The 17,710-nt window shown below is 37.6% G+C and overlaps 1 protein-coding gene across 3 annotated transcripts in view; it reads right to left on the reverse strand.

The window, feature by feature from the left end:
* Window positions 1–404: 404 nt before the first annotated feature.
* Window positions 405–17,710, reverse strand: part of LOC118006351 (tetratricopeptide repeat protein 33) — a 32,115-nt gene continuing 14,809 nt past the window's right edge. For 2 of the 3 annotated variants that reach the window (XM_034998975.1, XM_034998974.1), the window contains exons 3-5: window positions 6,326–6,407; window positions 4,720–4,851; window positions 546–1,174 (exon numbers count right to left, since the gene is read on the reverse strand). In XM_034998975.1, coding sequence (XP_034854866.1) covers window positions 821–1,174; window positions 4,720–4,851; window positions 6,326–6,407 — 568 coding nt within the window. In that variant the 3' untranslated portion in view covers window positions 546–820. Of the gene's footprint in view, window positions 1,175–4,719; window positions 4,852–6,325; window positions 6,408–17,710 lie in introns of all 3 variants that reach the window. The other variant, XM_034998973.1, reaches the window with a different exon arrangement.

The raw sequence follows: 17,710 nt of genomic DNA on the forward strand, positions 1-17,710 counted from the left end.
CTTTTGACTGGGACAACACAGTAGTACAATTTGTTATGACACATCTATAAAAGCCATTCATTTTTTAAAAATGCACATCTGAAACATGACCTACCTGTGGAAAGGAACACTATCCACTTTAACTAAAAAAATAAAACCATCATTCTGACATTTATCAGTATTTTACATACCTAATACTGAAAGAGGCAACTACTATTTTCATAATAATCTTAAAGTCAAAATATAAGCACAAATCAGAATTCAGAGAAACTTCGAAAATGTTTAGAATGTACACACTTGCATGCATTTTCAGTCAAACTTTCAAAGATCCCACATATAACCAAATGACAACTTTGAATCAAAATGAATGTCAAAGATATTCAAGCTTTGTGACAGACTCTAATGCAACCGGAAAAACAGAAGAGTAAAGAGCAAGAGCAGTATATTTCTAAGGAGGGAAAGAAATCACCGACTTCCTTTATCATGAAACAAAAGTCAACAAGTCAGCATTTTAATAACACTGGCCATCGAGTGATTCACTAGTAGAGAATTCACTTTTCAAGTTGTGTCTTTAAAATGCATTCACTTATATTTTTGGATTACATTAAGTTTATTAATCAAAAGCCACCGTACTCAGATTTCTAATCTTAAGAAGTTTAAATCATAACTTATCAAAGCATCCAAACACTGTACAGTAATTCTACCATTTAGTTTTTATATGTCTCATCTGCGAAACTCACTTTACAAACAGGAGCTTTGCTCTGTTTCTCCATAGTTAACGTCCCTATGCCTAAAATTTTAAGTGGCAATCAAAAAGACAGATTAAAGGATTCCCACTACTTCATCGGGCTTTGATGAAAACAGAGCCATCTGGTGGTGCAGCACCATCTTCCTTCTCAGTGACCGTCTCTACAGTCCCAGAAGCCGACACAATAACCATCGTTTTACTTGCTGGAACCGTCTTCTGTTTCTCAGCAATCGCCGCACAAACAGCAACAATCTCATCACTTTCAAAGTCATAGTCAGGAATGGACTTTGGTGAGAAATGGGTTACTTCCACTGATGCTTCACGCTTTTTAATCTTCTGGGCTACCTTCTGCTGCTCCTGGAGTGTTCTTGCCCAAGAAAGGTCTTCTTTCCATATTTCAGGGTTCATTGGATAGATGTGAAGGGCGACCTGAAAACTTCGAATTGCCTAGGGGAGTTAAAAAAAAAAAAAATCAAAGTTTTTTTTTTATTGTTTGCTTTGTTTTAAAAAAATGAGTGGATTTAATGTAATCCATAATATCTATCTCTATCTCTTTAAAATATATATATATATATATTTTTTTTTTTTTAAAACATATTAGAATGTAAGGATAGAAATTAGGGCTGTACCCTAAACGCTGGATGATGATTATGATGGGAAAAAAAAAAGTTAAAGAAGTGTGAAAGAAAGTGCCAGACAAATTGCTGCTGAGGACTCCAAGTCCATTAAAGTACAGGTAATGCTATTATAGTTCAAGACAAGGCAAATGCATTGTTCTGCTTCTGCAGGCCAGGAGATATAAGAATCTAGGGATTTCTTGGCTAAAGCATGATCAGGAAGGTACCCGGAATGCCTACCTTTAACGCCAAGAGCTTAGATTCAAATAATGCTAACATATATTGACTGTCGCAAGAGACAAAGAAGGACATTATAGAATGATAAAAGGGTCAATTCACAAGGGAGATACAATCATTATAAAATATATTCATTCCAACATCAGAACACCTATATGTATAAAGCAAACATGGACAGAACTGAAGTGAGAAACTGACAGAAATAAATAGCAGGAGACTGCAATACCTAACTTTCAGCAATGGATCCAACACCCAGACAGAAGATCACTAAGGGAACAGAGGACCTGAACAACACTATAGATCAAAGGGGCCTAAAAGACATAGACAAAACATTCCTCTCAACAGCATCAGAGTACATACTATTCTCAAATACAAACAGAACATTTTCCAGGAGAGATCACATGTCAGGTCACAGAGCAAGTCTTAACAAATTTAAGGTGACTGAAATCATACCAAGTATCTTTTCTAATGACAACGGAATAAAACCAGAAATCAATAACAGAAGAAAAACCAGGAAATTCACAAATAAGCAGAAACTAAACAACACAATCTTAAACAACCAGTGAATCAAAGAAGTCAAAAGGGAAATGAGAAAACATCTGGAGACAAACATGAATGAACATATAACATACTAAAACTTATGGATGCAGCAAAAGCAGAACTAAGAGGGAAGTTTATACAAGAAAGATCTCAATTAAAAAGCTAATTTTACACCTCAAACAATTAGAAAATGAAGAACAAACTAAGCTAATCATTGTTTTCCAACACCCAACTCTCTTTTTTTAAGTTTCAGGTTTTTATTTACATTCCAGTTAGTTAACATATAGTGTAATATTAAGTTTCAGGTGTAGAATTTAATGATTCATCACTTACAACACCCAAGTCTATGTAAAAACCTAAATAATTACTCCTGGGTCTATCCCCACCTACTGACTTTTTTTTTTTTTTAAAGATTTTATTTATTTATTTGAGAGAGAGCACATGAGAGGGGGGAGGGTCAGAGGGAGAAGCAGACGCCCTGCCGAGCAGGGAGCCCGATGTGGGACTCGATCCAGGGACTCCAGGATCATGACCCGAGTCGAAGGCAGTCGCTTAACCAACTGAGCCACCGAGGCGCCCCCCACCTACTGACTTTTAGTGTACTACCTGTTCTATTTATCCATGTATTTTTTTGTGTTTTTGTCCAAATATATGCAAATATCAGAAGAATGGTTAGATGTTAACATTTTTTAGCTTGCTTTCAATATATTTTTCATAGTGACCCTTCCTTATGACATTTTGAGTAAAGTTATTTTTTTCTTAACACTTCAGTCTTTCAAAAGAATAGCTTAAGTTTACATAAAAATTACAACTTTAGATTTTTCCAAGTACAGCCCTAAAAATTACATTAAGTGAGGAAAAAAATACCACTTTTAACCCCTCCAAGAATTTCATAATTTTAATGGACATAACTGTATCAACAGGAAAAAAAATAACAGTTGAACAACTGGTTCCCTTATTCAAAAAAACTTAAAATCTTAAACAAATTTACTTTTACTGATTGACTGAAAATATCTCTACAATGTCACCCGCAGTATTTTCTTTCTTTATAGGACAATCTTTGCTAAACATTAAATCCTACAGATTTATTCCCATTACCATAGATACTTAACAAGCAAAAGAGATAATGCTTTGTAAGCTTTTAAATAAAGCAGAAATGGGGGGAAAGTATTATGTGATAGGCTTTGTTTGTTTTCCTGTTAACCCATTAGAAAACAAAATACCATGAATTTCTTTTTTCCAACTCCAGTATGATTTAAGTCTTCAGGTAAAAAAAAAAAAGAAAAGAAAAGAAAATGGACTTTGGTTCATCTGGTTTCCATCACTGTGAATCTCATTTCAAATTATAATGTTTACAAGTTACTTGACACCAATTATTCTCTCATCAAAATTCTTTACTTATTATTTCTGAGAATTTGACAAACACCTTTTTTTGGTAATCAGAAATAATATATTTATCAGAAAAATCCAACTTATCCATAACTTAAGCCATTGCTAGTAAAGGTAAATTCAGGGTTTACCAGTCATTTCATTAGCCTTTAAAGAAACTATTTTTAGGGCACCTGGGTGGCTCAGTTGGTTAAGCGACTGCCTTCAGCTCAGGTCATGATCCTGGAGTCCCGGGATCGAGTCCCGCATCGGGCTCCCTGCTCGGCAGGGAGTCTGCTTCTCCCTCTGACCCTCCCCCCTCTCATGCTCTGTCTCTCTCATTCTCTCTCTCAAATAAATAAATAAAATCTTTAAAAAAAAAATAAAAAAATAAAGAAACTATTTTTAATTTTTTATTTATTGTTTTCTTTTCTAACTGTGAAAGGCAAATAAAGCCATGCAAAATCTTAATTAAGACAAACAGAAAATCTGGCACTACTGTATTAGATTTGAAAACACTCTTTAGGATGATAGCGACCAAAACAAAAACAAAAACAGGATAACTGTCATAGTCAATTCTCATCTATTCAGCCTGTGCTACCTAATACCTGAAAAAAAATTCTTTTTTTTTAAAGATTTTATTTATTTTAGAGAGAGAGAGAGTGGGAAGGACAGAGGGAGAGATTCTCAAGCAGACTCCCCACTGAGCACAGAGCCTGCCAGAGGGCTCAATCTCACAACCCATGAGATCATGATCTGAACCAAAACCAAGAGTCAGACACTTAACCAACTGAACCACCTGGGCACCCCCTGCAAAAGATATTCTGATTCTAATATAACTGATGTTTATAACGGAAAAAGATGTTCAATAATAACTTTGATCTGTGTCTATGGCTTAATACTTTTTTTTTTTTTTTTTTTTTTGACAGAGAGAGACACAGCGAGAGAGGGAACACAAGCAGGGGGCGTGGGAGAGTGAGAAGCAGGCTTTCCGCTGAGCAGGGAGCCCGATGCAGGCTTGATCCCAGGACCCTGGGACCATGACCTGAGCCAAAGGCAGACGCTTAACAACTGAGCCACCCAGGCGCCCCTATGGCTTAATACTTTTAAGAAGTAATTTGTTATTTACTTTTTGCATAGATATGATAAATGGCTATTTACTTTTTGGTTCAGCTAATCAAAAACATGTCAGAATAAAATTTTGTCATTATAACAATCTAACTTCCTTACCAGGACTATCTCTCCTAATCCAAGCTGAGCACGGCCCAAAGTTTGCCAAGATTCCCATGAATGTGGATTTCTCTGGACAGCCATTTCAGCTGCATGTACTGCTGGGAACATTTCATGAAGAGACATTAGGACCTATAGCCAAAAAAAAAGAAACAAAACCTGTCAGTAATATTCATAAACTAGCAAACTACTAATGAATAACCATATGTAAACTTTTCATTTTTAAAAAAATATTTTTAGTCTGGTAAATATAGCATCTCAGTGGTTCTGACCCACTCCTTTGCCATGCAGGGTCAGGAATGACTATTCTTCTTCCTATTTCTAAAATAACTATGAAAATGTAAACCATCCCCTTTTCAGTTATTGAACCCTGCTGTCCATCTGGTTAAAATAAGGTGGTCATGATCTAGCCATGGTGGCTCACAGGTATTTGAACTCTTAATTCCACTTCTGATTATTCTATTTACAATGTGGTTTTCGGGGGACCCCAGGTCTTTTTTTGCTCAACCACCCATCCTATGAACATCTTCCTGCTACAAAAATCATTTAAACACTCCACCGGCCTCCCCACAACTGCATTCTTCAAACCATACAAAGAGAAAAATAGGGAGTGCCAGAACCTACCGCTTCAGTCTATGGGAAAGGGCTAGATTTTATCTATCATCTTTGGGACCATTCACATTTCACAAGATCTGTAACACAACTATCATTATCAGGTTACCCATTAATTTATTTCATATAGTTTACCACAAACACTGTCTTTAATATATATGTAGTCAAGACTGAAAGTTAAAGACTTAACCAAATGAAGGTCTTCAACAACACTTCATTCAGCGGACATAATTTATTTGGGGTTTTCTTGGATAAACTAAAATCAAAGCTGATAAAGAATGTCCCTTATGTTTGATATCATCATCTGAAAGATATCAGTAAGGTGTGTAGATCAAGGCTGAATTGTAACTATTCCCTGCCAAAATATGTATGATATTCCATTAGTGATTTTAAAGTCTTTTGGATAACTTAATCCAAGTGCTCAGAGATTTTCTTTATAGACTTTCCCACAAAATAACAGAAATGTATTTTTAAAAATTCAAGTGTTATTTTTAAACTATTAAAAATTTGAGTCTATTCTGACCTTTTGCTAAGGACTGGGCCATTTTTAGAGAAATATCATCACTCAGAGTCCAACCATCCTTATTCTGAAAAAACAAAGCTATTGCTCAGTCCACTACAATTAATTTCCAAGGAAAGCAAACACATTTCATTTATTTAAGAAATCACCAGTGACTTCCTAAAAGATAGCCTTCTTTTCATATCTTACCATAGGTTAAAATAAGTTAACTTCATTGTGAAAATAAATGAATTTCTAATGTCATGCAAAAGGCAGAGCCATAAATAATATGGTGATAATATTTCACCCAGGGCCCACCAATAATAATAATACGGTAACATATTTAAGAAAGGAAATGTTGACAAATTTGAAAAAGACATATTCAACAAAGAAAATGGAAAGAAATGCCATTTTGGTTCATTACTGTTCACCAAACACATATGAACACAACACAGGAGATTTCATAATGCAAATGAAATTCTTCATAATCATTACCTGCGATTTCATCTCATACAGGGTGGCATCATCTGGGGTTAACTGCAGTGCTTCATCCCATTTTTGAATTGCCTCTCGATATCTGTGGTTAAGTTACATTAGCATCATATTTTTAGTAAGTCCTTGAAAGTACATGACCAAATTTTAAAATCAGGTACTAAGGAATAATTGTATATCAAGAAATAGTTCTATTCAAGAACTGACACTAATAATAATGTTACAAAAGCAAGAAAAATTCCAAAGGGAAAGGACAGCAAAGGAGAAAAAGACAAATATAAATAAAAGAGATCTTAGAAATCTTTCCCCAATTTTACTTTCTGGGCTGAGAAATCACTACCAAAATTTCCCTTTTTCATCAACCTCAATGTCTGCAAATGTTGTCATACAAGTTAGAAGTACCACAAAGGACTTTTCTGAGGAATTTACAATCCAGTTGCAATCCTGGGCTCTACTGAAACAATCTAGCTGACACAGAACACTTTAAGAAGTTTAAGCCTGTTGCTTGTGTAAAGACTCCAGTTTTCGGGCACAGGGGTGGCTCAGTTTGTTGAATGTCCAACTCTTGATTTCAGCTCAGGTCATGATCTCAAGGTCATGGGACTGAGCCCTGCATCAGTCCCTGCACTCAGCAGGGAGTCTGCTTGAGGATTCTCTCTCCCTCTGCCCCTCCACCCCCCGCCCCCCAACTTGCGCTTTCTCTAAAATAAATAGATAAATCTTAAAAAAAAAAAAAAAAAAAGATTCTTCAGTTTTAAGTTTCCTTGTCTGTAAATTCCATGAGCTCAGGAACTATAATATCTTTTCATCACTATTAATACATGGTAAGCTTATAAAAAATGGGTCAAATGAATGGAAAACAGTTTAGAGATGGTGATCTCCACTACCACCTTTCCACTGATGTCCTCCTAGTCAGGTTTTTCTTGTGAGCTCCAGAGCCATATGGTCAACTAACATCTCCACGAAGATACTTCAAACTCATTCTGCCTAAAACTGATCTTAGCACATCACATGCCAAATCTGCAGAAGCACTGCAGCACTTTCTTTTTTAAATAAAATTAAGGAATGACGAAGTCCTCCATGTTATCTCAGGCAGGCATTTTCACAGCATCCTTCACAAGTGGTTAACTCATGTATACTTGAATATCTCTAGAAAGAGAAAGTTCTATTTACCAGAATATTTTCCATGATGATGAGCTGAAACTTTCTATTCTGTACCTTTCCCCCAGTGCTACTAATTCTGCTTTCTCAAGCTAAACAGAAAATATGTAATTCACTAGTTTTGATTCTTGGCTACACCAGAATGATCTAGGGAGATTGTAGAAGTGAATCCCACACACAACACAGAGCTGGCCTTTGCCTCAGCTCAACTAAAACAGATATTCTCGGAGGAGGGCCCAGGCATCTCTATTTTTTGAACCAGGAAATGCTAATAAACACCAAGGTTGTGAACCATTGATAATATCTTTCAAAGCATATTAAGACCTATCATCTACAATCTTCTCTTGAATCACTCATTGTTACCTGTTTTCCAGACCCTTCATTTCCTCTGTATGTGTTCTTCTGCATAATTTCCTACTTGAATATGTGAAGATCCAAACCAAACACAACAACCAAAATGTGGGCCGATATGCACTGATTATTATTTAAACAGAGGACAGTGAAATAAAGAAATAAAGGCGACATTTGGGAGAAAATGCAAAGTTGAAGAACATAAAAAAGTACATCCTGTTTTCACCTGACTAGACAGTTCCTTGACTAGCAAGGAATATGAATGGGCAGTTCCATTTCCAGGGGTCTCATGCCATCTTGGCAAATGACAAACAGGCTATAGACACCTGAAACTAAGTCTACCACAGAGCCAACTCCATGGCTAGCAGCAGGGTGAGGGTGAACATGGTGGGAGTGTGCTTTACACATCCTGCCTGAGGCCATGATAGGCCACATTAGTGGCTATTGCTGCTTTGTAGTAGCCGGCTCTGTAGAGTTCCACGCTTCAGATCCCCCCTGCAAAAGCTGACAGTCTTTGCTTCCAGGCAAACCAATCCGAAAATGTAGACATGGCTATCAGAACTCCTGCCTAGACCACAGTTAATATCTTCTTCCCTAACAGGGGCCCCTGCTGAGCACTGAAAAGTTACCTGTTTGAACACTGTGTTTAATTCTGGGTGAAAGACTACTAGAATTTTAGGAACACCATGTGACCATTATTCACTTCATTTTTATGATGTGCTACTACACTGCAGTGTTTCTCCCTGCTTCTGCCTGCATCAGGAATATTCTTTCTGGGGGAAGCCTAGGTGGCTCGGTGGCTCGGTCGGTTAAGCGTCTGCCTTCAGCTCAGGTCATGATCTCAGGGTCCTGGGATGGAGCCCCACATGGGGCTCCCTGCTCAGCGGGGAGTCTGCTTCTCCCTCTGCCATGCCCCCCTGTTCCTGCTCTCTCCCTAAAATAAATAAAATCTTTAAAAAAAAAAAAAAAAGAGGGCACCTGGGTGGCTCAGTTGGTTAAGCGACTGCCTTCGGCTCAGGTCATGATCCTGGAGTCCCTGGATCGAGTCGCGCATCGGGCTCCCTGCTCGGCAGGGAGTCTGCTTCTCCCTCTGACCCTCCCCCCTCTCATGTGCTCTCTCTCTCTCATTCTCTCTCTCTCAAATAAATAAATAAAATCTTTAAAAAATAAACAAAATAAAAGGAAAAAAAAGAAATATTCTTTTTTAAAAATTTTTAGGTAGTTAACATACAGTGCAATATTGGTTTCTGGAGTAGAATTCAGTGATTCATCACTTACATAGAACACCCAGTGCTCATCATAACAAGTGCCCTCCTTAATACCCATCACCCATTTCGTTTGCCCCACACCCCCCCTCAATTAACCCTCAGTTTGTTCTCTATCGTTGAGTCTCTTATGGCTTGTTTCCTTCTCTCCTTTTTCTCTTTTCCCCCTTCCCATACATTCATGTTTTCTTTCTTAAATTCCACATAGGAGTGAGATCATATGGTATTTGTTTTTCTGTGACTGACTTATTTCACTTAGCATAATACACTCTAGCTCCGTCAATGTCATTGCAAATGGCAAGATTTCATTCTGTTTGATGGCTGGGTAATATTCCATTGTGTGTGTGTGTGTGTGTATAAATATAAATAAAAATAGATGATTGATAGATAGATAGATAGATAGATAGATAGATAGATAGATAGATAGATAGATATCACATCTTCTTTATCCATTCATCAGTCGATGGACATTTGGGTTCTCTCCACAGTTTGGCTATTGTTGATAATGCTGCTATAAACATTGGGGTGCATGTAGCCCTTAGAATCTGTATTTTTGCCACAAATCAAACCTCTAAGAGCTTTGCCAATTGGAAATGATTTAGTTATCAAGGATTTTCCCCAACTCGAGCATCTATCTAGAGCCAGGGTCCCCAAAGGGGAAAGTAATAGTGGAAACACGCAGTCTCACCGGCTGTTGTCAGTGCTCTTCCTCCATCTCACTCTCAGAGTCCCCTCTGGAGTGCTCCATACGTCTGCTTTCCACACATTCAGTCACTTCTGCACAGTGTCAGGCTATGCCCATTAGCGTGGCCCATACAGGAGTGAGTGGCTGGCACACAATTTTCCATACAAACTCTGTGCTCAGCAGGCGACAGACACGGGCTGGTTAAACCACTGTGTCCTGCTGCTGGCCCCTAGTTACCCTCAATGGGAATCTGAAACTCACAGTTATTTTTAGATAATTCATATGTCAATGTTAGCTAGAAACTGCCTAATGCACTTCAAAGTAAGCCATTTAAGGTATCTTTTCAGGTACCATCAAAATTCTTATTTATCAATTCCCTCTATTAAAACACCATCAACTGGGGCGCCTGGGTGACTCAGTCGGTTGAGCATCGGACTCTGGATTCCAGCTCAGGTCATGATCTCAGGGTCATGAGAACGAGCCCTGCAGTCAGGGATTCTCTGTCTCCCTCTGCCCCTCCCCACCCTCCAACCCCCTCACCCCACCCCCTGGTCACAGAAAAGTAGCTGTTTCTGCAGGGTTACAACCTATCAGATCACACTGTTTGGATTCATGTGCTAACCCCTCAAAGGTGCCATTCTTACAGTCCTTCCTTTCCCAGCCCCCCATATAAAGTAGCTTCCTTTAAGCAAAACATAATTTTATTTTTTTTAAAGATGTTATTTATTTGACAGAGAGAGACACAGCGAGAGAGGGAACACAAGCAGGGGGGGTGGGAGAGGGAGAAGCAGGCCTTCTGTGGAGCAGGGAGCCTGACTCAGGGCTCGATCCCAGGACCCTGGGATCATGACCTGAGCCGAAGGCAGACGCTTAACGACTGAGCCACCCAGGCGCCCCTAAGCAAAACATAATTTTAAAAAAGAATGGTGGCAGAGAAAAGATGTTAAGGACCTCACCTGGTACTCAAGTCAGCAAAGGAGAAGATAAAAAGGAACTTACAGAGAAGGTACGAGAAAGTCTGAACTTTACTGGTGGGACTCAAGGGATAAAGATCACAGCTTGCGGATAAGAGAGAAAGGGAAGGAGGGGGAAGGCAGGATCTGCAGATTCCACTGGGGCCTCTTCCTTCTCTGATCCGCACGTGTACATCTATTATGGCAGCCTAAGACCGCAAATCTGTGCTGCCAACTAAAACGCATGGTTGGCTTACAGGAAGTGTTTGATTTTTTTTTAATACAAAATGTTCTTAAATCAGGTCTTCCTGGTATTCTATACCTAAGTAAATGACACTTGTTTTGATATAATTGTTCTGATATAAAAAATTATTTCCTAAATATACAAATAGAGAAGAATCAGAAAATACAGGAAAGTGCACACATACACACACATACCCCCCACACAGAATTAAAGACAACCATAGTTAATATAGTTAACACTTTATTGTATATTCTTTCAGTTTGTTTTAATGTATATCACACATATGAAACATTTTTTATGTCTTTAAATTATCAAATGCTTCTTTCTGTAGCATAATGCTCAGAGACTGATTACTACTGTTTCAATACAAAATTCATTCAAATGAATCCTCTACTGTTAGACATTATACTTAAAAGCTGCTAAGAGAGTAAATCTTAAATGTTCCCACCACACCATGATCCTGGAGTCAGGGAATCGAGTCCCACATCGGACTCCCTGCTCAGCGGGGGGCCTGCTTCTCCCTCTGACCCTCTTCCCTCTCGTGCTCTCTGTCTCTCATTCTCTCTCTCTCAAATAAATAAATAAAATCTTAAAAAAAAAAAAATGTTCCCACCATACAAAAAAAGCAATTATGTGAGGTGATGGATATGTCAACTAACCTTTTACCGTGGTAATCATTTTGCAATATATATGTTTATTAAATCATCTATATCTTAAACTTACATAATGTTATGCATCAGTTATATCTCAGTAAAACTGGAAAAAATTACCCTCTGGCCATTGCAATTATCTTTTTGGAAGGAAGTGGGCTATGAATAATTGTTGAAGAAGAAAAACTATTTTGGAGGTCAAATATACAAGTATTATACTTGATATAAAACTGACTGGAAATGAGATCACTTTTGAAGGAAGGATGGTATAACTTAAGATAACATTCTCATTAATTTCCTTTAAGAAAAAAGCCAATGAGGAAAGAAAGAAATATTTTATTTACTTGTCTATGCTCCTCCCCTTCAGATTTTCTATTAATATGACCTGCTGGGGCACCTAGGTGGCTCAGGGGGTTAAGCATCTGACCTTTAAAACCCATCTGTTATTTGGTAACAATATACTAAAAAAAAAAAAAAAGGAAAATATGCTTTTTTTTTTTTTTAGACAAAGAGAGCATGCTCCCTGGGGGAGGTGGTGGTGGAGGGGGGAGGATGAGACAGAGAATCTTAAGCAGAATCTGTGCTGCCCCACACTGGGCTCAATCTCAACCCTGAGATCATGACCTGAGCCGAAACCAAGAGTCAGACATTTAACCACCTACACCACCCAAGTGCCCCAAAATATGTACATTGAAAAGTAAATCTTGCTTTCACTCTATCCTCTGGTCTATTAGATAACTTTCGCACAGGGAACCAGTTACCAGTTCCTTGATATCCTATCAAAGATAATCTTTAGATTTATAAGCATGTGGACCTATGTATCTTTTAAAACATCATTAATGGTAACATTCTAAACATATACACCATTCTCTCCCTTGCCCTTTTTACTTAATATATCTTGGAGATCATTTTCTATTATTATGTATAGAACTGCCTTAAAACAAAATGGCTGTATAGCAGATCTCTACTATCCAGACTCTTACTTTCTAAAACCGGGAACCAGAAAGATTCAGATTTTACACAGCTTTAGAGTAAATTTTAATTACTTGTCCTGATTATTTAAATTTTCGATAAAAAGAAAAGTTGCATACATTAAAACACTACTAAACTCAAAAGCTTTATTCCAGATATAGTTGATTCTCATTCCCATAGTTATGTTCTATAAAGTCGCTATAAAAACTGAATTAGCAAATACTGAATCATTGCTTATAGGGAAAATACAGGGTTAAGTTCCTGCAAACCCCTGGTCATATTTTTATCAACTGATTAACATATAGCCTTGTTTTATGTGTTTCTGTTTAAAGACATCTTATTTAATAAATACTGCTGATTCATTAACATTGAACTCACGGCCAATAGCACTGTAACTCATGCCTGGACAAAGCTTACTGAACACACACGTATTTTCTCTGTAAAATCTGTGCTCATTCACATCACAGCCTTCTCGTCCTTAGGAACACTAGACAGCACTTCTGAACTATATTTGAGGGCCATTTTAAACAGCAAAACCACGGAAAAAGGCACATAAATGTGGAAAATATAACTTAGACCACAAAAAGGACACTTGTTTACAGTATAAGAGCTGAAACAAGGAAGCACAGTTTCACCTTGTGTGACTCACCTGGGAACATACATGCAGGCACTCAAATTTTTCTCAGCTCTGTGCATGGCCATTAATGATTGTGAAAGCACCATGAGTACTGATTTGGAGGTTACCAATATACTTCAGTGAGTGGGTAAACTCATAATTGCAGAAGCCAGGGGCGCCTGGGTGGCTCAGTCGGTTCAGTGTCTGCCTTCCGCTCAGGTCGTGATCCCAGAGTCCTGGAATCAAGCCCCGCATCAGGCTCCCGGCTCAGCAGGGACTTTGCTTCTCCCTCTCCCCCTGACTCTCCCCCTGTCTCTCCCCCTGTCTCTCCCCCTGCTCGCTCTCTCTCAAATAAAATCTTTTTAAAAAATAAATAAATGCAGAATCCATGAAAGAGGGTTGACCGTATTTAAGAAGAAATGTTATAGCATTTTTTCTATGTCAAATAAAATGTAACTAGCCACAAATGAGTATCACTTTCCACTAATATCATGACAGATTTCTATTTGATTTCTATCACACAATTTTACATCCTTATATGGAAATATCAAGACAAATTTAAATGCTATTTCTATCCCACGCTGGGTATAGAGATTACTTAAATTAAAAAAAAAAAAGAAGAAGAAGAAGAAGTTTCCTAAAAGCTATTTCTTTCTTTCTTTTTTTTTTTTTTAAAGTAGGCCCACGCCCAATATGGGGGTTGAACTTACAACCCTGAGATTAAGAGCTGTGTGTTCTACCAACTGAGCCAGCCAGGCGCCTCCTCTAAAAGCTATTTCTATACAGCTACATTTTTAGCAAATCCCTAGCTAATATTAACATTCATAATTTTATTTCCTCATTAAAAACTATGTCATCAATAACTTTAAAGTTTTCACCTTATTTTATATTGTATTTCTAATAATATTTACAATAATTGTAACCAAAAGTGTTTCAACTTTTCTGGCTCAGTTTATATTTTCTTATTGGAAGTGGCTTTCCTTTGTTTGGAATATAATATTTGAAATTAAAAGTTTAGTTTACTTCTTTGATTTTTTAAGAGCTTTCACACAGGCATTACAATGATACTGAAAGTAGTTTTAGGGGCGCCTGGGTGGCTCAGTCGTTAAGTGTCTGCCTTCCGCTCAGGTCCTGATCCCAGCGTCCTGGGATCGAGCCCCGCATCGGGCTCCTGTTCCACGGGAAGCCTGCTTCTCCCTCTCCCCCTCCCCCTGCTTGTATTCCTGCTCTCACTGTCTCTCTCTCTGTCAAATAAAGAAATAAAATCTTTAAAAAAAAAAAAAAGAAAGAAAATAGTTTTAGATAGATTTAATTTGTGTGAAAGCTGTGTGACTTCCAATTGTATGGTAAATTAGGGTCCAACTTTTAGACAATGATCAATTTTCTGAATTAAACCAAAAAAAATGGGTAAGTTAAAAACTTTAAGTTCTCTGTCTAGCATCTGGAGTAGCATTCTGAAGAAAGCAAGGACAAAATAATGTGTAAGTAATACAACGAACATTCATCATAAGGAACCTAATTTCCGTAAGTTAAGCTCAGAAAGAAAGAAAAAAGAATGAAAAGGCAATAAAAGAGAAAAAACATACTTCCTAATCACTGCATATTTTCTCAAAACACACATGTTTAGGGGAAGGGGAAATGGATTGGGAAGAAGCGCTGAGATGCTGCTCTGACCACAGTCCCTGTGTGAGTCTATCAGGCAAGGGACAAGATAGAAGTAGACTTTAAAAATAAATCCTGAACTGCTCTGAGTTTTAGTCACGATCACTTATTGAAATCATGTGGACACAGGATTAGGTTAAGTCGAAAAGTCCACTTTCAGTAATCATTTAAATTTCAACTATTCACTTACACAAAAGAACAAACATATCTTAAAAGTGTCTAACTTATTACAGACGAGAACAAACAACTTAGGGTGGATCAATTACCTCTGGAAACAGTAGGAAGGAGCTCTGAAATTACATCAAGGTGGACACACACTGAATAAAGGTCATTTTCCAAAGCAAATTAAAACAATGATGCCAACTCCTACCTAGTGCAGGATGTTTCTTAGTTGTTATTGTATTAAAAGCAACTGCCCTCTCCTTACCACGCTAGACAACCTGTTTTCTAAAACAAGTAAAAAGTCACAATTTTAATCTCCCAATTTCTACTTCAGATATAGAGATCATTTAAAATTATTTTACCATCTCTATTATTCACTCATGGAGCATACACACAAATGTCACAAAATAAAATTCACTAGACATTAATTCCAGTATCATGGAATAATTTGAATCAAATTAAAACATGTAAATAAATGGGCAGGATTATAGCAAGTGACCTTATTTTATTTTAATGACAAATATATGACAAAATCACAAAGTATGCAAAAGGCAAAATAATAAATAGGACTCCCTTCCCTAGCTAAACCCCATCAACTTGCCTTCGTGCTTTGTCAGAGAGGCTCACTCTGACCCCCTTGCCTAAATCATTCTTGCGAATATTGGCTCATGATACCCAGTTATTTTTCTTTATAGAACTTGAAACTTTACATTTATTTCTCTGTCTGTTTAAACCAGAAGCTCTGTGTACACCCCGGTATATGCAGGTGCAGCACCTAACACGATAGGACCTAACACATATCAATAATTTCTGAAGGAATAAGGTAGACACAGGAGTGGCAAACAGTCTTTGTGGGATAAATGAGGGCATTATGGCCCTGACCACGAAATAGCTGCCACTGCCTAAGCCACAGTTTTAAATACCACAGTTAAAAATGTAGTCTTAAGAGTCCTAATGCGTTTCAGCATATTTGGACAATCCAGCAATAAAAATAAAGAATGCTTTTGTCCTAAGAAAGATACATTATCTGAAAAAAGAGAATCCTAATAATCACTGAAGACTTTCTAGTGCATAAGCTAAACATAAAAATCCCAAAGTATTAACAAATCCAGCAACTTGTTAAAAAGTATAAAGTCCACATGACCATGTAGGATACATCTCAGAAAAGCACTAGAAAAACTCATATGTAACAGATAATGGAGGGGGAGAAAAAAGTACATGACACTCAACAATACTTAACACCCATTTCAACTCTTTATAGCTATTCCCTATAATGTTCTTAACAAAAAGTATATACAGCCCAGAAATTTAGTCTCCTGGGGCGCCTGGGTGGCTCAGATGGTTAAGCGTCTGCTTTCACCTCAGGTCATGATCCTGGGGCCCTGGGGTCAAGTCCCGCATCGGGCTCCCTGCTCGGCGGGGAGCCTCCTTCTCTCTGCCTCTGCCTCTCTCTCTCTCTTCCTGTCTCTCATGAATAAATAAATAAAATCTTTAAAAAAAAAAAAAAGAAATATAGTCTCCTGGTGTGATTATCCACTAAGCTTTAATGATACTTTATCTAAAATCGGTAACTATGTCACCTAAAAAGAAAGCGTTTGTACTTCTTCAGGCAAATTATGGGTGGCTTCCAGCCTATCTCTAAATATTTCCAAATGTTATTTCAGACACAACATGAAAAACTTTGCAAATCTGCTATGTTCTATTCTCTGAAAAATTAAGTTATTCCTTCATAATAATCCTCCTACTCATAATATTCTAAGAAATGGAGTAGCAGTCAATTCTATAGGACTTAAAACTAGTGAATCTATTTCTTCTAGTATTAGCTTATCAGTCCAATCTTTTTTCTACTACCCCCCACCCACAACTCTGCTCCACTCAGCTGCGTATGGGCCCAATCCCCACCCACATATCATGTCTTTCTTTGTTCATGGGGGTCCCCCAGTACACAAACATATGAATATCTAGAATTTCCTTCCTCCCCCTCTTCACTATTCAAAGGCTCTCTCTCCTCTAAGACCAAGTTAAAATTCCGTTCTTCATGAAGACCATATGAGTACCACTCACCTGACCACATAGTATCACTTATGTTCCTAAAATACTTTGTTTTACAAAGTGCTTTCAATACCATCACTTAATAAACAATTATTCTCACAAAAAGTCCATTCACTTAGTGCTCATAAAAGTCCTCCAAGATTGGCATTACTTGTTCTCATTTTACTGAAGAGGAAACAAAGGTAGAGAGCAGCTATGGGACCAGTCCACAGGCACATGGTATTAATCCTGTGAAAACCAGGAAGCTAGCTCTTACAGTCACAAGACTAATGCTTTACCAACTACCCCAATGCTGTCTCCCACTTCATTTTTCTCTAATTTTCCACGTATTTGTATCTTCTCTTCACTAATGAGTTCAGGGACCAAAGGGTAGATTCACCTGTACTCTCCACAACACCCAGAACATGGCCAGGCACACAGAACGTGCTAATATCCCAGATTCTATCTACCTCATTTGTCTTATCTTCAAGAGAAGTCTTGGAAAGCAGCAAAGAAAAGCGTGAAAGACATGAAAGGTGGGGACAAGAACTAGCATGCTGAAAATACATTTAAAAAAAAAAGGAAAGAAATGAAAACAAATTTTACCCTAAAACAAAAGTAGCAAATACCTTAATT

This window comes from Mirounga leonina, unplaced genomic scaffold (genome assembly GCF_011800145.1).
Source record: "Mirounga leonina isolate KUSES-001 unplaced genomic scaffold, KU_Mleo_1.0 Mir_96, whole genome shotgun sequence".
Lineage (NCBI taxonomy): Eukaryota > Metazoa > Chordata > Mammalia > Carnivora > Phocidae > Mirounga > Mirounga leonina.